Raw genomic sequence first — 20,674 nt, 5'->3', positions numbered from 1 at the left:
CAAGAGGAGCTGGGATGTGCTTCAGCCTGCAGTAGATGGAAGGGCCAGTGACTGGAGGGCCTTCAGGCTACTCTGTAAGAGTGACCAATGGAAGCCCAGCCCGCCTCAGCCTCGGGTGTCCACAGGTGTGCAGAGCTGACAGCTCAGGGCATGTGGGTGGGCACAGCATCTGCCACAGGGTAGGCCCCTGGGCTGGATTTGGGGGATGAACTAAACCTCTCAGATGAGGACTGAGGCAGTCAGTGGTGACAAGCCTAGGAAGAAAGGGGAAGCAGGAGGGAGCAGGAGGTGATGGAGCAGGGAGAGAGTCAGCCAGTGGCCACCCTGAACTGGTGGCTTTGAGCTTTTAGTAGGGAGAAAGGCAGGCCAAGACCAAGGCAGAATGAGGAACGTCATGGAGGTGGTATGGCTAGGAGAGAGGCTGAGGAGTGATGGGAATCAGGCAGAGTGGAAAGCCATTTCCTCCTACCATCCTGAAGGACTGGGGCTCTGTCCCTCTGTCATATATAGGAAGCCAATGAAACCAGAACAGGACAGACCTGCCTGACCCCTTAGCAGGATGCCTCCAGTGAACAGCCTGCAGGGCAGGGTGGACACAGGGAGGCCAGCCAAGTGGCCAGTGCCACAGTGCATGGAGATGGGACCATGAGGAGAGGGGGACTGTGGGTGTGATCTGAAGGAAGCCTGGGCATGACCGAGGGTGATTGCAAGAGGTGTTGAACAAGTGCACCCACAAAGATTTACCAGGTGCCTCGTGCTACTGGGGAAAAGCCCAGGGAACCACAAGGGAGAGTCCCAGGCTGTCTTCAGGGAACAGGTTTCCTGGAGAAATGGCAGTTGAGCTGGACCCTGAGGGATGAGGTTGAGCTGGACCCTGAGGGACAGGGAGAAGGCAGCCAGGCAGGGGCAGGGGAAACAGAATCAATGGCCCAGGCAAAGGAGGTGCTGCCCGTGGACTGGAAGTCAAGACAGTCCACAGCATCTGGGCTGTAGCCCTGGTCTGTGACCTGCCTGGGAGTCCTGCATGGTGGGCCCCAACCTTTCCCCTTGCCATGACAGCTATTAGGTATCTGCTGATGGTCTCCTCCTATCTCATTGTCTGTTGGACCCAGATTGGGAGTAGGGCTTACCCAAAGCCAGGCCCAGACCACCATAGCAGAAGAGTTGTTGCAAAGATTCAGTATCTGGTGGCTACATGGCCTTCAACAGCACGGCCTGCAGGTGGCAGTGTGGAGCAGCTCAGGGTGCTCTACTGGTGAATGTCCACTCTGGATGGGGGACAGCTATATGAAGATGCTGCTGTTATCTCAGGGCTGGCCCAGGGTGGGGAGAAATCTACTCTCACCCTCTGGGTCAAACTACTGAGAAGCCAGCCCTCGGGCATGAATGTGGCTAGTGTGGCTACCCTGGCCTGCTCTGGGCCCCACATGCCGGCCTCTCTCTTTCCCAACCAACTACCTGCTCTGCCAGCCATAGAAAATTCAATACTGCTTCTGGCCAAAAAGAAAGGACAGTGGAATGTGCCCTTTAGGACCTCCTTCTGTCCTGTTGAGATTCCACTCCTGGGATCAAGAGTCTCCTTTGTGGTGGTTTCTCCAAAATTCATGGCTTTTCAGGCTTTTCAGACTGAGTCCAAGATCTTGTTGCAGTTAGGCTCAGAATTTGGAATGCAAAAAATGTTTTTGTCTCTGCCTCCCTTCAGCCTAACTGTGGGCAATATCTTGTCTCTGTAAATAGACTAAGGTCACAGCACAAAACTCATGAAGCCATTGTGTCATGGCCCAACAAGGCCCCATATCTAATCCGGAGGCCCGTCACCTGCATCAGCCAATATTCCATGACTGCTTGGCTGTTTAGGAACACCTGTGAGTCAGGAGCAGCTGGCTAGAGCCCCACCCTGCAGGAGTGTTTCAGATTTTCACTGCTGTGACCAAAAGACCTGACAGAACAATTGGAGGAGGAAAGGTTTATTTGGGGGCTCACAGTTTCAGAGGACTCAGTCAACAGAAGGCCATCTCCATTCCTCAGGGCTCAAGGTGAGGCAGAACATCATGGAGGAAGAGTGTGTGTGTGTGTGTGTGTGTGTGTGTGTGTGTAGAGAGAGAGAGGCAGGGAATATACGCCCCAGGAACCACCTCCTCCAGCCATATCCTAACTGCCTGTAGTTACCACCAAGTTAATCCCTATCAGGATAAATGCACTGATTAGGTTAAGCCTCTTATAACCCAATCATTTCACCTCTAAACATTCTTGCATTGTCTCCCACATGAGCTGTTGGGGACACCTCCCATCCAACCCTAACTAGGTGGAAGTTGGCATCCACCTAGGACTATGAATAGCAGCTTCCCCAGATGAAAATGTTCTGAAGTGTGTCAAGCACCTCAGATCCATGAATCATAACCGTGGTTGGGTTTTTTGGTGTTTTTTTTTTTTTAGATGTTCTTTATGAAGTTCCTGAGAAGATAAAATTGATCTTTGTGCCTCTTTCTCATGACATTTTTTTTTTTCCTAAATCAGAAGAGCAAAAGAGTGGCATGGGTGGTATTCTTGTCTCACACGTAGACTTCCTAATGATTCTTTCAAATTTAGACACAGACCAGGAAGTTTCTCCACTTGTGATCATGATGGGCAGATGTCTGGAGGCCTGGGCTGGTCCCACAGTTGAGGGGTCCCCAATGGAACTTGATCATGAATTTCTGGCTCCTTCTCACAAATCTACCTTAAAATTCCTTCCACCCTCGGCCAAAGGGAGACACCGTGATGTGCCACTGTGGTTGGTGTTTTATCGTCACAGCCCGTCAGGTTTCCAGTGGCCCCAAGTCCACACCTGTTTCCCTCTGTGAACTCCCAATAGAGGTAGAGCACATGGGCTCAGAAAACAATACCCCAAAATATGCTGCTTCAGACTTCAAACTGAGAGCTCTTGGGGAGCACAGCTGCAGGGAGGGGCTTTCTCTGAAGTTCCCTTATCTGCTTAAAGACCAGATTTGCCAGAAAGGAACACAGTTGACTTCCAATCTTACAGGTGTTCCACTCCCTAGGAATCTCAGAGTTGAGGTTATACGTGGGCATCCCAAAGCCTACGGAGCGCAGGCCTGATGGGCAAGACCTACCTGATCACATCTGCTTTTCTGTATAAAGATTGTCCTCTGACTGCACAGGAAGAGACTGAAAATCAGACACCACACTCAGAGCCCAGAGGAACTTTGTCCCAGACCATTGATTGTTCCCAGGCTCGTTCTCTCCCCTGAAAATTCTTTCTCCCCCCTGTCGGATCCCCCTCCACTTCCCTCTCTCCTGTGATGAGAGTATTTCAGCCTCAGCCATCTGACCCCTCTTTGAGTTTCATATTTTGTTTAGCACCTGTGCACTTTCAATGAATGCATCTGCCGCTTCTGTCGATCTATTGCCAGTTTACTATTGCACAGCAGACTCCGCTACCCAACCAGGGGGAAAGTTTGAACTTGCCGACGAGCACAATCATATTCAATACCTTTAGGCTTGAAGCAAAAACGCCAGGACCACCTCTCCCTCATCTTCAGTGCGTGTGCTCAGTTCTTAAGAGCACGTACTCGAGCTGTGAGATTCCATCCTGTACAATGAGTTGCTTCTATGGGGAAGAGCATCACCCCGTAACATAGCACCTGGTAGAGACATTGACATTTCTCTACCATTCAATGACATTTCTCATTCATTCAACCCAAGTGTTGGGTGCATATTCTGTGCAAAGCACAGCATTAGGGACAGGAACCCAGAGACTGCTGAGGGGGCTCACTCTGCTAAGGCAAAGGCTCCGGTGCAGGGTGGCTCACTCTAATTGTGCAGCAAGGGAGGCTGGTTCTCAAAGAGGGAGTGTGGATGATTCCTAAGCCTTCTCTGCTGTCAAAGAAGAAAACTGCAAATCCCATTTTCCCCTAGAGCTAAGGACCAGTCTTTCCGATACATTGGTCCATAGTAAAGCCCTTCTCAAATGCTTTTATATCTTCTTTGCCATCTTTTTATTTTTTTTCTTTTTGATATCAGGGATTGAACCCAGGGGCCCTTACCCACGGAGCCACATCCTCAGCCCTTACATTTTTTATTTAGAGACAGAGTCTCACTAAGTTGCTTAGGGCCTAAGTTACTGAGCCATGCTTTGAACGTGTGATCCTCCTGCCTCAGCCTCCCGAGCCACTGGGATTAGGGGCATGCACCACTGAGCCTTGCTGACTGTTAGGATGTTCATGCCCACAGGATCCCACTCATCTCCCCTTTTCTTCTGAGCCCTCCTGCTGTTCCCCGTGGACATGGGGACTCTCCATGAGAGTAGTGAGTGTGGCCCCACCAGCGCCGTCACATGAGGAACCTAGTGCCTAGACCTCCTTCCATCGCTCAAGTATCACTTACCACGCTTCCGGAACCTGAAGAGCACGGTTTTATGTGAAACCAGGTTCCCATGCACACCCCATTTCTTTTTATGAGTTTGACTCTTAACTTTTAAAACTCAAACAGAAAGCCTGCTCTCCTTGCTGGGCCTTTGAAAGTAGCAATAACTCATCCCCGCACCTTGCCACTTACATCATCATTCCTCTCCAAAGGGCTTTCTTCTCCCTCTTTGCCTAGGTACAAATTTCCTTTATGCAGAAGAACTTTAAATCAGAAAATCTACAAATGATGAAAACATCAGCCATAGTTTATTTCCTTTATGTATCAATAGTGATAATGTACCATTTTTCCCCAAAGCTGACTTTTTTTTTAATGTTTTTTAGTTGTAGGTGGACACACTACCTTTATTTTATTTGTATGTGGTGCTGAGGATCGAATCCAGGGCTCCACGGGTACTAGTTCTACTGCTGAGCTACCACCCCAGCCACTCCCCAAAGCTGGCTTTTACATCCCAGAATTAGAACTGACGTGCCCTTGCCTGATTCCTGGGTTAACCAGGTGTGGAGTTGAGACAGGGAAGGGCAACCTTCTGCCTCTTTGCAGACCTGCCCTTGGGGAGCACAGCCCCTGCTGTAGGAGCTGCATCCGGCTCTCACACTCTTTTTTCTCCCCTTCCCACCTCCCACCTTCCAACTGGCATCAAACTTGGAACCCAGGTGCTGTTTTCTGTCACTCTTTCCTTGGAAAAATGACCAATGGCCTTTCATGTCTGTGCTTGTTGTTTAGAAAGCCAAGCTTGGCCCTGCAGGTAACAAAGTGATCAGTCCTTCTGAAGACAGAAAACAACCTTCCAACAACCTCGACAGAGTGAAGCTCACCGACTTCAATTTCCTCATGGTGCTGGGGAAGGGGAGTTTTGGGAAGGTAAGAAGTGGAGGGGCTTGGGTAGAGAGTGGTGGGTTGGTTTTGTTCTCCCTGAAGTTTCAAGAATAGCCCTTTAGACCTCCCTGGGTTTTTGTACACGTTCCTCAAATGCTTCCTACTTCTTATGATTAAAAACAACTGTATCCAGAGCACTGACAGCAGGTTCTCATGTGTCACCTGTTCAGAACAGAGAGGATGTTCCAAAATGTTAGTTGAATAATTTGCACAACTGAAAATTAAATGTGGGGTCATATGGGGTGGTGGAGCAGTCCTTCACTGGGTCTCAGTGGTCCTAAGACTCACGACCGCTCCAGGAACTGATTTCCATCCTGCCTTTTTGAGTTCCAGGCGTGTGACATTATGGAGGTCCATCGCATGTACCCTAAGGATGTTTCTGAAAACTTGCATGAATTCAGACTAATCCTCATAGAGAATGTGAATATTCCTTTTAACAACCAAAATAGCAAACCCCGGGTGACAATAGGTATGCAGTGCAAATCTCAATCATTTAGAAGTCATACAAGTTCTGGAAGAATCTAATTTGTGGTGATGCACAACATTTCCAAATTTGTATGTAAAGTTGGTGTTCGTTTTTCATCAGTATAATGAGATGCTTGAGTCAATTCACTGATAAAGAGAAAAGGTTTATTTTTAGCTCATGGTTCTGGTCCATGATTGAGTGGCCCCGTTGCTTTGGTCTCTGGTGAGGCAGCACTTCATGGTGGGGCAGTCTCCTTGCCTTGTCAGCCAGGAAACTAAGAGAAAAAAAAATGAAGAAACTGGAGTCTCACAGATCCCTTCAAGGGCATGACATTCCCCCCAAAACCCTAGTACTTCCACAAGGGCCCCACCTTCCTGAAGGTTCCACCGCTTCCCAAAAGCATCACCCTGGGGACCAAAAGCCTTTACACGGGACCTTTAGGGGACACTGCAACATGTAGCAAAATTAGCTAAGCAGTTTCCTATCCCACGGTTCAAACTTGCAGCTGGCCCAGTTCCTCCCGTGTTCAGGTTGCTCTGGGTCTGTTCCCAGGTGATGCTTGCTGACAGGAAGGGAACAGAAGAACTGTATGCCATCAAAATCCTGAAGAAGGACGTGGTGATTCAGGACGACGACGTGGAGTGCACCATGGTGGAGAAGCGGGTCCTGGCCCTGCTTGACAAGCCCCCGTTCCTGACGCAGCTGCACTCCTGCTTCCAGACGGTGGTAAGGCCCCGGGGCTGCGTCTCGAGGCCTGGTGCCCACCTGCCCTCAACAACCCTGGGAGAGACAGGATGGAATGCCAAGCCCAGGGGACAGGGACAGGTCCCACCCCCCTGGCAATGGCAGATTTGGGTCATCCCCCTCTGTGATGTCCTCTGCTTGGAGACGTGGCACTCATTCCATTTAATTCAGCAAACATTTACAGTGGGCCTCTCCTTCCTGGGGCTCTGCATCCTTCATGGGTTCCACCAACCAGATGGAAGATACTTTTTAAATTGCATCTGATGTACAGCCACTCTCCCTGGCATTAGATCCTAAGCAATGCCACCCAGCAGCTCTTCACCCAGCGTTTGCGTTGTGTTCAGGACTATAAGTGCGTAGAGAGGATGAGAGCCTGTGGGGGGACTCCCTGGGTTATATGCTGACGAGTATCCAAGGATTCAGGTGTCCTGGGGGTGGGAGGGATCCTGGAGCTGGTCCCCCACAGGTACAGAGGGGTGGCTGTATATGAAAGGTTTCCTCATGTCAGGCACTATGCTAAGATTTATGGGGTTCAAAAATGTTAAGAATTAATTCACAGTCCTACCTCTAGACGGACAACTTGTCCAGCTGCCACGCATGGCATTGGGACCTCAGGAAATGCCATTTTATAAAAATGAGTGTTTGTTTCAGACACTCAACAAGAGTGGAAAACTAGGACCAGCCTTGTATGTCCCCTGAGCTGTAAGAAAGGTCACAAAAAAGAAATCCAAACACAGTATTTATGATATGTGGAAATTAGATGAAATTTATATTCCAGCATGCATAAATCGTTTTCTAGGGACACAGCCCCACTCAGTCACTTACCTGTCCCCTGTGGCTGCTTTCATGCTAAGACGTTGGAGCTGAGTAGTTAGTTACAAGTATTTCACAAAGCCTGAAATACTTATCGTCTGACCTTTTATGGAAAAAGTCTACTAACCCCTATCATAGAGCAAAACGTTTTGGAAGGGGTGGGCAGAATCCCAAAGCATTGATCTTTCAGCTGTGGGGTTGGCAATTGTCCTATAAGAAATCGAGACATTTAGACGGCACCAGGTGGGCTTTCCCTTTAAATATGGCTCAATGGTCAGTGATCATTGTGGTTGGGACAGTTACTATTTCCAACCGCACCATGGTCAGAAATTGACTTGGTGTCTTATGTCTGTCTTTAAAAACCCCATGCTTTGGGCCTGTAGAATCTCAAGATGGCCACAGAGCCACACCGTGTCAGCGCTCCAAGGCTGCAGAGCTGGGCGCCAGCCACTGTGTGTCAGCTGTGCTCTGGCCACACCCCGGGCTCCTGCCTGCTCTCAGCAGCGCCCAGACTCCCCGCCCCAGGAGTGGCAAGGAGGGCTGAGCATCAAGGTGGGAAGAGAAGCAAACCCCTAAATCCCAGCCCAGCTGCCGTCACCCCGCTCACACCAATTAAGCTCCAGAAAGCTACGAAGCAAAGACACGAAGCCGAAATTGAAGTTTCTAACTGAAGAGCCAGAGAGTGATGCTCCCCGAGCCGTTTCCTGGCTCTTAGCACCGGCTTCACTGTGCTGCCTTTTCTCCCTGGGCAGCACTTTATTGTTTAATAACCTCTGTGAAAAGGGGATGTTCTCTAGCAGAGAGCAGAGGTCAGCTTTTACCTCCGTGTGTTGAGATGTTAGCTGCTCAGCCTCTCCCATCTGGCCCAGCGTAATGTCCTCATAAATATGCACACTTCTCTGGTTGTATGATGAATGCCCTGCGTGTGGCCAGCACCTCATATACCAGTAACAGAGAAAATGAAAATACAGGATTTGGGGACCTAGAGGTTACCAAAGAACATTGGATTAACCTCTCCTGTTATGGTCCTCCCTCTCCCCTACCTGACAGATGTCATTAAGCAGGTACAATTTAGAAGCCCAGCCTAACCCAAAGGGTGAGTTTTCAGAAGATCCATTTGAGCACATTACCACAGCAGCATGCCACCCTCCTTGACATTGCAAACCAAGTTTTACACACTTGCATCATCAAGAAACATTGGTGGGAATGAACTGATTGGCCCATGTGGATTCCTCACAGTGCGCCTGGCTGAGAAATATATTATGCATGTAGGAAAAAAAGGAAGAATGTTTGAGGCCGTTACTGTAATGAGGAATGTATGGAACCAGGAGGCAGACAGCCATTAGTTCAGAGTTATGTAATGAGCGTCCATCCCAAGGCCCTTGTGCAGGAGGGTATATCATTTATTCTTTAGCTGGGAAAAAAAAAATGTGAAGGGCTTCAAACTGAGCAGATCTGCCAGCACAGCCCAAGTTTGACTAATGAGGATGCAAACCGGGCTACCTATGGGGAAGGATCCCTGCTCACGTGTACACCTTTGTCTGCAGGATCGGCTGTACTTTGTCATGGAGTACGTCAATGGCGGGGACCTCATGTACCACATTCAGCAAGTAGGAAAATTTAAGGAGCCACAAGCAGTGTGAGTATTTTTTTTTTTCAGTCCTGTAATTCAGGTGGCCCAGTACTGTCAACTGGGAACTTCTACTAGATTGGATGTCCAAGATGGCCCTGCTCATATGGGAAACTTCCCAAGGGAATAGATGGGTTAACAGGTCCCTTCTAGATGTTTCCACAGGAGCTGTTTATTCTGTTGCCAGTAAATTGGAGATGCTGGTGCATACCCACGCCACCCTGTGCCACCCTGAGGGGTAGAGTCCCTCACTGCTCATTGAGCGAATGAGTATTGCACCAGGCACTCGACCCGTGAGGATGAGGTTCCTCCTCCCTGGGAAGCTAGTGCTCTAACCTGGCCTTTGAGAAGTCACAGAAAATTATAATGCATGGCTCCAACTGTAGGGAAATGCCCAGAACACCACCCAAGCCCCCAGAATTGGGGATTGAGAGTAGCAAGTCTTCAGGTCATGCCCAACCCAGAGACAGGCAGGCCAGGAAGAGGATGTGGACAGAGGAGAGACCAAGTCCAGGCCTGTGGCTCAGCAGGTGGTGTGAGCTGGGAGAGGGCACAGGCAGGGAGAGGGGCTGAGAAAGAGGACAGAGGGGAGGGGCTTCACTGGGACTTGACCCCATGAGACCAAGTTCTCACAGCACCCTCTGGCTGAAGAGAGGAGTGGGGTTGGGCAGGAGGAATGTAGGGGCTGGTACAAAGGGCTCAGTCGGAATCTTTTTAAGCAGAAGAAATGGAGCTAGAATTAGGGCTTCAGCTTGGAGCCAGAGAGAAGCAAGTGTCCTTGACAAACATTCTGGAGGAAGAAAAGCAGAATTCAGTGACAGAGACGTTTGTCTGTCACGTCCCAGCTTAGGCTTGGGTGAGGGCAGGATGCGGTTTGCAAGGAAGGAACGCAACTCAGCTTGGAGTGTTCCTGTGGGATGCGCCTTGGAGGCTGGGATGCAGGAGCGGAGCCGGGGGCTCTGTGTGGGGATGGAGGAGTCATCATGGGTTGGAGGAGGGACTTTGATACCTGGAACACTGTCCCATTTCTCAGGGGCCAGGAAGTCCCTGGAAGCTCAACAGAAGCAAACCTAAGCAAATGGCTGTTTTATTTCCCCAAATTAGATGTATACCCCACTAATCAAGTTAGCCCACATGAACAGGAGTCCAGCCACTGTTCATCTAAAAAGATAAATCAGAGCAATATTTGGCCTGTGCGGGATTATCTGCCCTAGGAGAGATTAACTGAAGGCACAATAGGGAATTCTTTGGTAGCAAGCTTTAAAAATATAAAGGGGATTTTTTTTTTCCTGCTTTTATTTGTTCTTAAATGTGTTTTAGAAATGCCTGCCTTATCTCCTCTCTTAACATTGTGAGTCATAGAGCATTAAAATGCTCAGATTGCAGAATAAAGCTTTAGAGCACAGAGCTGTAAGAGCAGATAGCCACTTTATTTTCTTCTCTTCCCTCCCCCCCCACCTCCGCACCCCCGGACTGGGGATTGAATCCAGGGGCTCTGTACCATTGTGCAACATCCAAGCCCTTTTTACTCTTTGAGACTCACTAAGTTGCCTAGGCTGGCCTGGCACTTGTCATCCTCTGCCTCAGCTGGGATAACAAGAGGGCACCTTGGGTCATAAAACAACATAAACATGCCTTGCCCAATCCTCTTTTGATGTATGTGTATTACAGAAAAGTTTTTTTTAATCACGGGGAAAAAACCCACGAAAATTGTAAAAATCAGCCATAACCCTATCTCTTCTGTCAGCCTCAGAGACGGTCCCCCATTCAAAGCATAGCGTTCACCATCAGGGATTTCACTTCTCTGCTCTTGTAAACAGTATGTGTTTACTTTAGGTCTCCCAGGTGTGATATTTGCCCAGGCGCAAACTTGTGGTTCTTCAAACTTCAAAGACGCTTAAATGCTATGCAAATTTTAAAACATCCCTCTACATTTTCTCAGATTTTCAGATATTAACCTACAAATGATTTGGAAGGGATGGTAGTAGCTGCTCTTATTATGAATTATTTAAAAGGGCAGGCTCAGGTATGAATCATGGTGTATGTCCCATTTATCCCAGCACTTCAGGGAATGAATGATCTAGCTCGAGTTCATCACGGCTGCATTTGTCATCCAGGGAGTAAGTGTATGTTCAAACACCAGTGCATTCTGCCCATGAATAGGAGAATGGAAATTTACTCTACTCTGCCATGTGTCCTGACATGGAATAGTCTAACAGGTAGCCACTCTTTAAATGATTATATTAGAAAGTATTTTGTCGACAGCAAATTCCCTAACCACCTTCCCCAGTGAAGAAAAATAAGCCTGTCTCATTGACACGGGTGAGCCAGAGTGACGAGATGGCAGAGAAAGGGGCTGACGGTTGGATGATGTGATCTTGGGAAGCCTAAGGTCTTACACTCTTTTTATCTCTGATGCCTGAATGTGAGACTCCGGAAGATACAGAAGTCTTAAGAAGCCAGGCAGAAACCCGAACCATTTTCTTTTGCAGATTCTATGCAGCAGAGATTTCCATTGGATTGTTCTTTCTTCATAAAAGAGGCATCATTTATAGGTGTGTATCTGAAGGCCTTCCAGCGGCAGCACAGTGGAGAGGTTTGCTGGGCCTCCCTGGGCATGTCATTCTGTGATGGGGACTCTGGGCATGGCATGGTGTGGGTGACCCCCAGGGAACACGGATCTGCTGGGACTACCTGTCCCTGCAACCTTGAGGCAAACCAGAGTCACTTCTGATCTTAGACCTGAAAGATTTTACATCTCATTGTTACTTTCCATAAGAAAACATGGTTTTCTCTCCTGACAGCTCCTTCCTCTGTCTTTTGTTTGGAATGGAGGTCAGAGCGATGGACAGAGAATAGCCACTATAGATACTCAGCAGGAAATGAACACGGGGAGCTGGGGAGAAGCAAGGGGGAGCTGCTGAGTCAAATTCCTTTGTTCATTATCTGCAGTCCAAGTGGGGCACCAGAGAGAGAATGTCTTCCAGTATTGACTGAAGAGTACCTAAAGGACATTGGTACCAGCAGGAGGAAGGGTGTGAGGTGGTTTGAAACTCATAATTTCTCAAACCCAGCTGTGTTTCAGCCCCACCCCACCCTACCTTGTGCACGATAATAAGTCAAATGAGTGGGATCTCCTCAGACCTCATAAACTGGATTGTCTGGATTCCTAGGAACAACCACTCAATGTGCCAATTCCCACCATATCCCAGACTCTGTGTGAGGCTCTGGAGATATAAAGACCCAAGAACTCCTGGCCCCTGGTCCCCAGGGATGTACAGTTTAAATGCCACTGAGATGGCAACTAGTTAAGTCTCCTTCTGTTTCACCAGCTCCAAAGCACACCCTGAGCTGTCATGGGAAGGACTCTGATGTTGTCCTGCTTCTTTGCAGGGACCTGAAGTTAGACAATGTCATGCTGGATTCCGAAGGACATATCAAAATCGCTGACTTTGGGATGTGCAAAGAACACATGATGGATGGAGTCACGACCAGGACCTTCTGTGGGACTCCAGATTACATTGCCCCGGAGGTAGGGATCCCCGGTTCTTCCATTATAGACAGGAAATGAAATGGCAAACACAACCCCCATGGGAATATGGGCTCATTCGTGAATCACCTAGGTCCGTGTGTGGGTCAGGGCCACCAGATAGACTGAACAATAGACGAACGTAGGAAGAGGAAATGGGAGAGCTCACTGCACACAGTAGGGCTCGTCTTGTCTCGTGAAACCTTGGTTTGTGTTAGGTGTGCATGTGGGCCAGCTGCAGGGTAAACTGCATTTCTCATGTGACCGTGGCCAAGGTGATTTAAGAGTCTCTGATGGGTGGCAGAGCGGCCTGTGAAGCACTCCCGGAAAAGCTGGGTTGCAAGGTGGTGGCAATAAGGGCTGCTTTAGCAACCTCTGAGGAATGCGTGCTCCGTGCCACTTGATGTTCAGTGTCTGATTTAGGAAGAACCTCTGGGTTTGTTGAAAGCTAAATGGTTCCACGGTTTGAATCCTCCCAGCAGTGGGCTGTACTGCTGTGTCTTTGGTAGAACACATACTGAGCAATCCTCTTCCTATCTTGGGAAGCTTCCTGTGTGCCAGTGATAGAATGGTGTGTGACCCTGGGTCAACATGAAGGCCACTCCTGTCCTCACACAGCCCTGCAGATGCAGCAGCCTTTCCCCACCTGCGCCCCAGCCTGATGGAAAGTGTCTCTGTCAGCTTTTTTTGCCTCTGTGACTAAAAGGACCCAACCAGAACAACTGTAGAGGAAGAAAAGTTTATTTAAGGGCTCACGGTTTTGGAGGTCTTGATCCACAGAAGGCCAGCTCCATTCCTTGGGGCTCGCGGTAAGGCTGAACAACATGGCGGAAGAGAGAGGTGGAGGGAAGCAGCTCAAATCATGATCAGAAAGTAGAGAGAGACTCCACTCTCCAGATACCAAATATATATACCCCAGAGCCACGCCCCCAGTTCCCACCTCGGCCACACCCTCCCCCTTCAGTGACCACTCAGTTAATCCCTATCAGGGGATTAATTCACTGATTGCGTTAAGACTCTCACAATACAATCATTTCTCCTCTAAACCGTCTTGCACTGTCTCACACGTGAGCTTTGGGGGGACATCTCATATCCAGACCATAACAGAAACTGGTGCAAAGTCGGACCAACCCGAGGTCTTCATAGAGCCCCCCTAATGGCTGTGGGCCGTGGATCTCACATCTGTCCATCATAGTGGCCCATGCACTTGTCTCAGACCAAGAGGGAATACCGGGAAAGACAAGCCCCGAGTCAGACCTCTGTGAGCTTCAATCTGCTCTTGTCTGTGGACCGTGGGAACTCAGGCTAGTCTCTTAGCCCCCCGCACCTGCCTTTCTTCAGTGGTGAGTTAGGGATAATGGCACATTCCTGCTAAGAACTGCTACAAGGACTAACAGGCCTCGTGCAACATTTGGCACCTAGTAGACCCTTGTTATTTGTACCTAATATGACTCGCAATGGCGGTCACTGTTTCAGAAAGAAAACTGAGTTTTATTCTTCTCTTAAGGGCTTTTTTGTTTGTTATTTTCTTAGACCACATTCAAACAGACTGCACTTGGGAAATCAAGTTCTGATGACATGGCCTTGGGCGACGTGTCATCTTGACATATAAGTTATTGGAGGTTTCCCCTCAGAAGCTCACTCATTGGTACCTCAGGCATAACTTGAACTTAAATAGTCACATTTTTCAATGTGACAAATTGATGGTACAATAAAAACTATTCCTCTGGATGTAGTGGGGATTCCGAAGCCTCCTACTGACTGACAGGTGCTGAGCACCAGGGAACAACCCACCAGATGCCATATAGATTGGTGACAGAGGATGGCAGCATTTCCAGGAGTGAAGGTGACTTTGAACCTCGTCTCCAGTAAGGCCAGGTCTGCCGATCACACGGTCAGCTTCCTGCGTGACGGCGCCAGGGTTGACAGGGTCCCCTTTCCGCAGAGTTAAGATTCACCCATTTGAACGGCTGGTCTTTGCTGCTCAGTGTCCTTCCTGTGTATGAACTTCCTGTTGCTACTGCATCAAACAGCCACAGGTCAGCAGCTCGGAACACAGGGGGAACACAGAGCCCTGGAGGTCAGAATCAGTCTCTCTGAGTTAGAGTCAAGTTGTTGGCAGAGCCGTTCCTCTGGAAGCTTCCAGGAAGAACCTGTTTCCTGGCCTCCCCCCAAAGCTAGAGGCCGCCTCTTTCCTTCTCAGGGTGCCTTCTCCCACGTCCCCTGCCTCCTGGCATCTTCTGGCCCCTCTCCGTCTTCTCCAGCTCCAACCCCCAGCTTCCCTCTTCTCTAACAAGGACGTTTGGTTCTGCTGGGCCCCTGGGTGATCTGGGATCATCTTCCCACCTCAAGAGCCTCACCCTGTACCTGCAGAGTCCTTCTTACTATGAAAAGGTGACGTGACAGGTCTTGGGGACGAGGACGGGGACGTCATTCAACCTTAATCACACTTTGGGCAGATCTGGGGAACTTGGGGCCTCTTCATACTCAAGGAACAGCCTGCTCTCTCTCCCGATGCCTTCCTTCCTCTCTTCTCTTTACGCCCAGTAATAAATGGGGTGATCACCGTTTATTGAGTGCTTGCTGTGTACCAGGTGCCACAGATGCTTTCCCTCACTTATTCTTCCTAACAAACCCCACCAGGGAGTTCCCATGGGGCCACTGTTTCAGCTGAGGTGACTGAGGCCGCAGTGACTCATGTGAGCCCCCAATGGTAAGAAAGGCCATCATCCGCCTTCCTGCTCAGTGACTACTGAGCCATGAAGTATGCAGACCGCCTTCTGGAAGCTTCCTGTGCCATGCAGTTTGCCTTCAGGGATCCAGAAGCACATCCGGCTGCCCTCGGGTGTGGCAGAGGTGGCACTCTGCAGACATCAGCATGCACAGCTGGGTCTCGGTCCCGATGACTTTACTGAGCCCACGGGCCGCTCAGTTGGGACAGAGCAATGTGACTTCAGGTCTTGTCTGCTTTGCTGGCCTTTTTTCCTGGTTGCATTCAGGAAGTTGATGCATTTGGCCTCAGGAATACCTGTGGTATCGGGAAAGACCGAACAGGTCCAAGGTTTCAGGATTTTCTCAGAGGTTACTGTCATTCTGTCTCCTGTGAAAATCTTCCTGTCAGGCAGAGGCAGCATAATTATCATAGACGGCATTTCCCTTAATAGGCAGAGCAGGGGCTTAAACATGTATGGCTATTTGTTCAGAAACCTTGAAATCGATTAATACTGTAGCATCTCTCTAACCAGTAAAGACAGGGCCGAGGCTAGAAATGTCACTCACAAAGGCGGCTGGGGACTTGAGATGAACACCCATGGAAGGGGGGAGTGCTAACTCAGAAATTGATCCCTGAAGCTGACACACAGGGTCCTCTTTGCTTTGACGTGGAACACATAATTCCAGGTCCCAGTGAGGGTCCCTGAGAAGGCGGAACAAAAGCTTCACGTGGGGCTGATCCTTCTGGGAGTTGGCCATTTCAGGATGTGAGACCCTGTCACAGCCAGATGTCTCTCAACGGCCGAGAATCAGACTCTGAGTCCTAGCACTGTCCTCTCCTTCCTGGAAGAAGGAGACGCTGCACGGGAAGTGTCCCTCTGGCTAGTGTCCCTCTGTGTGCCCTGCTGCAGGGCTAGTGACCCTCTGTGTGCCTTGCTGAGTGTGCCCCGAGAGGTTGTCCTTGCAGACTTGGTAGGAGACCATGCAGGACCACACGCAGGGGACATCACCCTGATGTGTTGCCATCTACTCTGTACCAAGCCCTCTGGGCACATCTTCTTGTTTGTCACATGTTATACATGAGCAGAGGTTCCAAGACTTGCCCAGGATCTCACAGCTGGTGACAGGCAGAGGTGGATGTGGACCAAGGGCTTCCTGACCCTGGAACCCTGTAGCATCTCTCGAACCAGTAAAGACAGGGCAGAGGCTGGAAATGTCCCTCACAAAGGCGACTGGGGACTTGGGGCCCCTGGGTGATCTGGGATCATCTGCCCACCTCAAGAGCCTCACCTTGTACTTGCAGGGTCCTTTCCACAGATCGCATCGTCTCCAGAGTTAGGGGAGGAAGGGCACTAAAACCAAGCACTCAGTCGTAGACTGTCTCTTCTTGGGCGTCTCTGAGGAGGAGAGGGACCTGCCTCCTTCTGAACTGGGACCCAGGTGCTGAGTCATGACAGAGACACAATCAGGGACTCAGAATGCGATCCAGCCATTAATGCTGGACAAACCCCTGAGAACCCAGGGTGAACCAGAAACACCCAAGCCCCTACCCAGCAGGTGGCATCTGTCGGTCCGCACATTCATCAGGTGCCTACCAAGTACCTGGCACTGTCCCAGGCCTGGGGATGCGTGGCCAGTAGGGGACCCTGGAGGAGGTCTGCCAGGAGGGCCTGGGGGAGTTAGACAGGGATGATACAGCCCAGGAGAGATGTGGATTTCAAGACAGGGACAGGACAGTATTCCTCTTGGCAATATCAGATGTCACCTTTGCTGTGGCTAAAATCACGTGGGAGATCATTGGGCATGGTTGGCTCTCCTGCAGCCCTCTGCCTGGGAGCAGCTGGGTAGGTCCTATGAGGGTTAGAGATTGGACAAGAGGGAACAGGAGACCTATCTCCAGGGTGCAGCTTCTGCAGTCCAGCCCCGTGGGAACGCCAGGCCAGTGATGCCCACGGCAAAGGCCCGGCAGCTGCATTTTTATATAAAACCCACCTGTTGTTCTAAGTTCAAAAAGAGGGGAACCCGGATCTTAGCTCTATGGGACTTCAGTTGGTTCCCAAGAGAGTGAGTTGTTATGAGACACCAAGACTGGCCCATCCCTGCACTTTGGCTTCCTGTTTTACCCTGTGATCTCTTCCTCACACAACTATATTCCCGCCATGATGCCATCTGCCCTGTGACACTTCCAAGGGAGCCCTCACCAGAGCAGAGCAGATGTTGATGCCATGTTCTTGAGCCTCTAATACCATGAGCTAAATAAACCTCTTTTCTTTATTACCCAGCCTCAGGTATTTTGTTACAGTGACAGGAAATTAACTAAGACATTCCACATTCCCTCCCTGACCATGTCTCCCCCAAACCCTTGAACTCATCTCTCGACCAGCTGCACTGAATTCCCTTCTGCCCCTCTCATTGCCAGACTTTCTCCCTCCTCCAGGATTTTCCTCCTCCTCTTCCCTCTGCCTAGGATGCCCCCTCCACAAGCATCAATGTGCTCCCTCTTTTCCCTCCCTCAAGCCTTCACTTCCCAGCTTGGGAAGGTCCTCTGTCCTAAGGACCCCGTGTGAACCTACAAGCCTCCAGCCCCAGCCACACTGCTGGCCCCTGCCCCTGATGTTTCCGTGGCACTCATGCCCCTCTGATGGACTAGGATGGACTGATGGACTGGATTTGTCTGCCATCCCACTAAGCCCTGCAAGGGCAGCCTCTGTGCTGTGCTTACTGCTGAGCACCCAGCCAGGCTCTGGAGCAGTTCTGGGCTCTTGGTCTGTGCTCGGGATGAGGGGTGCATGCTGCCTTCCTAAGGTAGCGATGGAGGTGGGACAAGGTTGGAGGCTCAGAGGCAGGACGTCTGGAGCTAGGTGACTGGGAGGGTGATCCCTGGGCTATCACAGGTGAGGGGCAGTGGCACAGGACACAGGGCAGAGGGGCCGCATGCCTCATCAGCAGCAGGAGAGGCCTGGGGGACCTTAGGGTCTGCAGGTGGATGGGACATCAGCCCGTACTGCTCCTCCCCCACCCCCTGCCATTGCTGTCTCAGACACTCTCCGTGGCTCTGGGGAAGGGGCTGGGGAGAGGGGTAGATGGTAACAGAGGATCTGAAAACTTGATGAGAAAAATCACTCCTGCCTTGGGCACAGCCAGGCAGTCAGGCAGTAAATTAGCCCTGGCCACGAGGAGGGAGGGAGGGAGGGAGAGGCGGAGGGAACACCAGCCGCTCCCCGCTCGGCCCCATACCAGCTGCTGCGGGAGTGGAGAAAAGCTCTTGATTAAAGCCAGAGAATGATAAGCCCAGCGAGGCCTTCTTTCCATAGAGGCCAATTTCCCTGTGTTGAGGTCAGGCCCGAGGACTCCACATTGCCAGGGAAAATGAAGACCCGCTCTGCTCGGAGCAAGACTTCAAGACCAAAGCCGGGCTGCCCTGCGGGCTCTTCCTTGAATTGTGTAGTTCTCGGGTCTTTCCTGGGGACCAGGTGGGCTGTGTGATTCACCTGCCTACAGCTCCTGCAGGGTCTCGTGATTCTCCCGGCCTCGGAGCCCAATCCGCTCAGCCCGACTCTGATGGCGCTGGGCACCTGCTGGTCCGCAGGCCAGCCGTGCTCCCTTTCCTTCTCCTGTCCCCTCCTCCCCTCCCCTACAGAAAGACCAGGTCCCCGGGGGATCTGGGGGATCGATGCTCCTTGCAGAATGCCTTCTATGTCCCAGACCAGGGCTAAGCTCCTCATTTACCTTATTTTAATACTTAAGTCAATTCTGTCTTCCAGATGACTAAACGGAGGTGCTGAGAGATGTGTTAATGTTTCCCAAGGCCCCAGTCCAAGGAGACCTGGGCTTTGCACCTGTCTCTCCCCCTGCAGTGGCTGTTGCCCTGGGAGGGGGGACTACAGCACAGGTTCCTGCTCAGATGATGCAGGGCATGCCTCCCCCTTCCAGCCAGCTGGGGGCTCGCCCAGGCCTGCTACTTGGCTTCGGGACCCCCCACCCCCCGCCCATAATGCTCTAGTTCATTTTTTTCTCCCAGTATTCTGTAGCCTGCATTAATGGGCCCTTCATTTAGGGATATTTTTTTAATCCTATAAAAATGAGCTGGGGATTTCTTGGTAAAATTGCCAGGGCAGTGGCGGGGAGGAGGTGGGTCTCTGGAGAGAGATCGCCAGCGTTTGTCATTTGCCAGTATGAACCATGCACGGACACCTTTAATTCTCGAAGTGGCCTCTGAGGCAAGTTGTATTATCCCTGTTTTGCATCCAAGGAGAGGGAGACTTGGACTGGAGAGGTGCTCTGCCCAAGCCCTCAGACAGCAAGTGGTGGGGCCAGGACCCTGGTCCACCAGCCTCCAAGGGCAGGCCTGTTGCCCCAGTGCCATGGGTGTCACTTATTCCCTGTTACCCAAGACATTTAAGGAGACTCCCCCGCCCCAGCTCTGGAAAATCTTTTATTCCAGCTAATAATAAAGCTCTTAAAGGCACGAAGTGTTTTCTTAACTCTGTTTCATTGCTTGACTGACAAGCGGTTGTCTGGTCCTGATGCACAGGGAACATTTTGACAGCTCCCGGGGTCAACAGACAGCCTGAGGCAGGCCCTAGGGTGGGTTTCTCACTGTGAGTCCTGCTGGCTTTTCCCCAGCACCCGTCCATCCCCAGGAAGGAGACCAGAGGCAAGGGCTGCTGGGCAGGGCCTGAGGACCCTTGGAGACAGACAAGATGGCCGAGGGCCATGCACCTGCTCAGGACCACTCCATCTCTGCTCTGTTGAAGCCAGTGCAGACTTAGAAATCGCTCCTCAAGGAAAGACTTCCCGTTGGACTTCAGGAAAGACTTGTATTGTGGTCTAATACACTCTGGCTGTAGCTCTGCTCTTTTAAGAACTTGGAGTGGCATCCATTATAAGGGTACAATCATAGTATCTTCCTCAAAGTGCAGCTTTGGGGCTGGGGTGAGTTCTACCCAGACAGGCTTGGCCTGCCCCACAGGGAGCACTCCCTAACCTGTTACTTGACAGTTTTTTCCGTTATCTGGGGCTGAGTAACCTCCCAAGAGTGAAAGGTTTAAAATACCAATCGTGTTAAGGCTGTGATTCTGCGGGTAGGACGGCAGCCACAGCTCCTGGCAGCTGCAGGGTGTCGGCCATAGGAGCTCAGCTCTGCTGGTGCTGAGGAGCCAAGATGGCGCTAGTGGTTGGCGGTTGGCTGTTGGCCACGGCACCTTGGGTTCTGTACATGGTCTTTCTTTCCATGCAGTCACTTATCACTCAGTGTATCCTGAGCTCTTGATGTGGCAGTTGGCTTCTAAGAGGACAAAATCAGAAGAAGCCACAAGGCTCCTTAAGGCTCCAACTGGAACTTAGCTATGTGACTTCCACCACATTCTGTAGGTAAAGGTGATGAGGATTTAGGCAAGGGGGGCTCCTTCCCTGTGTTTTAGGGCAGGGGGTCAACAAACTTCTCTGCTAAGGGCTGGCTAGAAAATATTTTAGA

At 50.6% G+C, this 20,674-nt stretch overlaps 1 protein-coding gene across 2 annotated transcripts in view; it reads left to right on the top strand.

The window, feature by feature from the left end:
- The window catches only part of Prkca (protein kinase C alpha), a 395,759-nt gene that overhangs the window by 331,047 nt on the left and 44,038 nt on the right, over positions 1–20,674 (top strand). For both annotated transcript variants that reach the window (XM_026406631.2, XM_026406630.2), the window contains exons 9-13: positions 5,152–5,289; positions 6,323–6,496; positions 8,875–8,966; positions 11,450–11,512; positions 12,351–12,489. In XM_026406631.2, the coding sequence (XP_026262416.1) occupies positions 5,152–5,289; positions 6,323–6,496; positions 8,875–8,966; positions 11,450–11,512; positions 12,351–12,489 (606 nt within the window). The remainder of the gene's footprint in view (positions 1–5,151; positions 5,290–6,322; positions 6,497–8,874; positions 8,967–11,449; positions 11,513–12,350; positions 12,490–20,674) is intronic.

Source organism: Urocitellus parryii, chromosome 7 (assembly GCF_045843805.1).
Source record: "Urocitellus parryii isolate mUroPar1 chromosome 7, mUroPar1.hap1, whole genome shotgun sequence".
Lineage (NCBI taxonomy): Eukaryota > Metazoa > Chordata > Mammalia > Rodentia > Sciuridae > Urocitellus > Urocitellus parryii.
The sequence above is the reverse complement of the archived record's forward strand: the minus strand, read 5'-3'. Positions and strand labels throughout refer to the sequence as shown.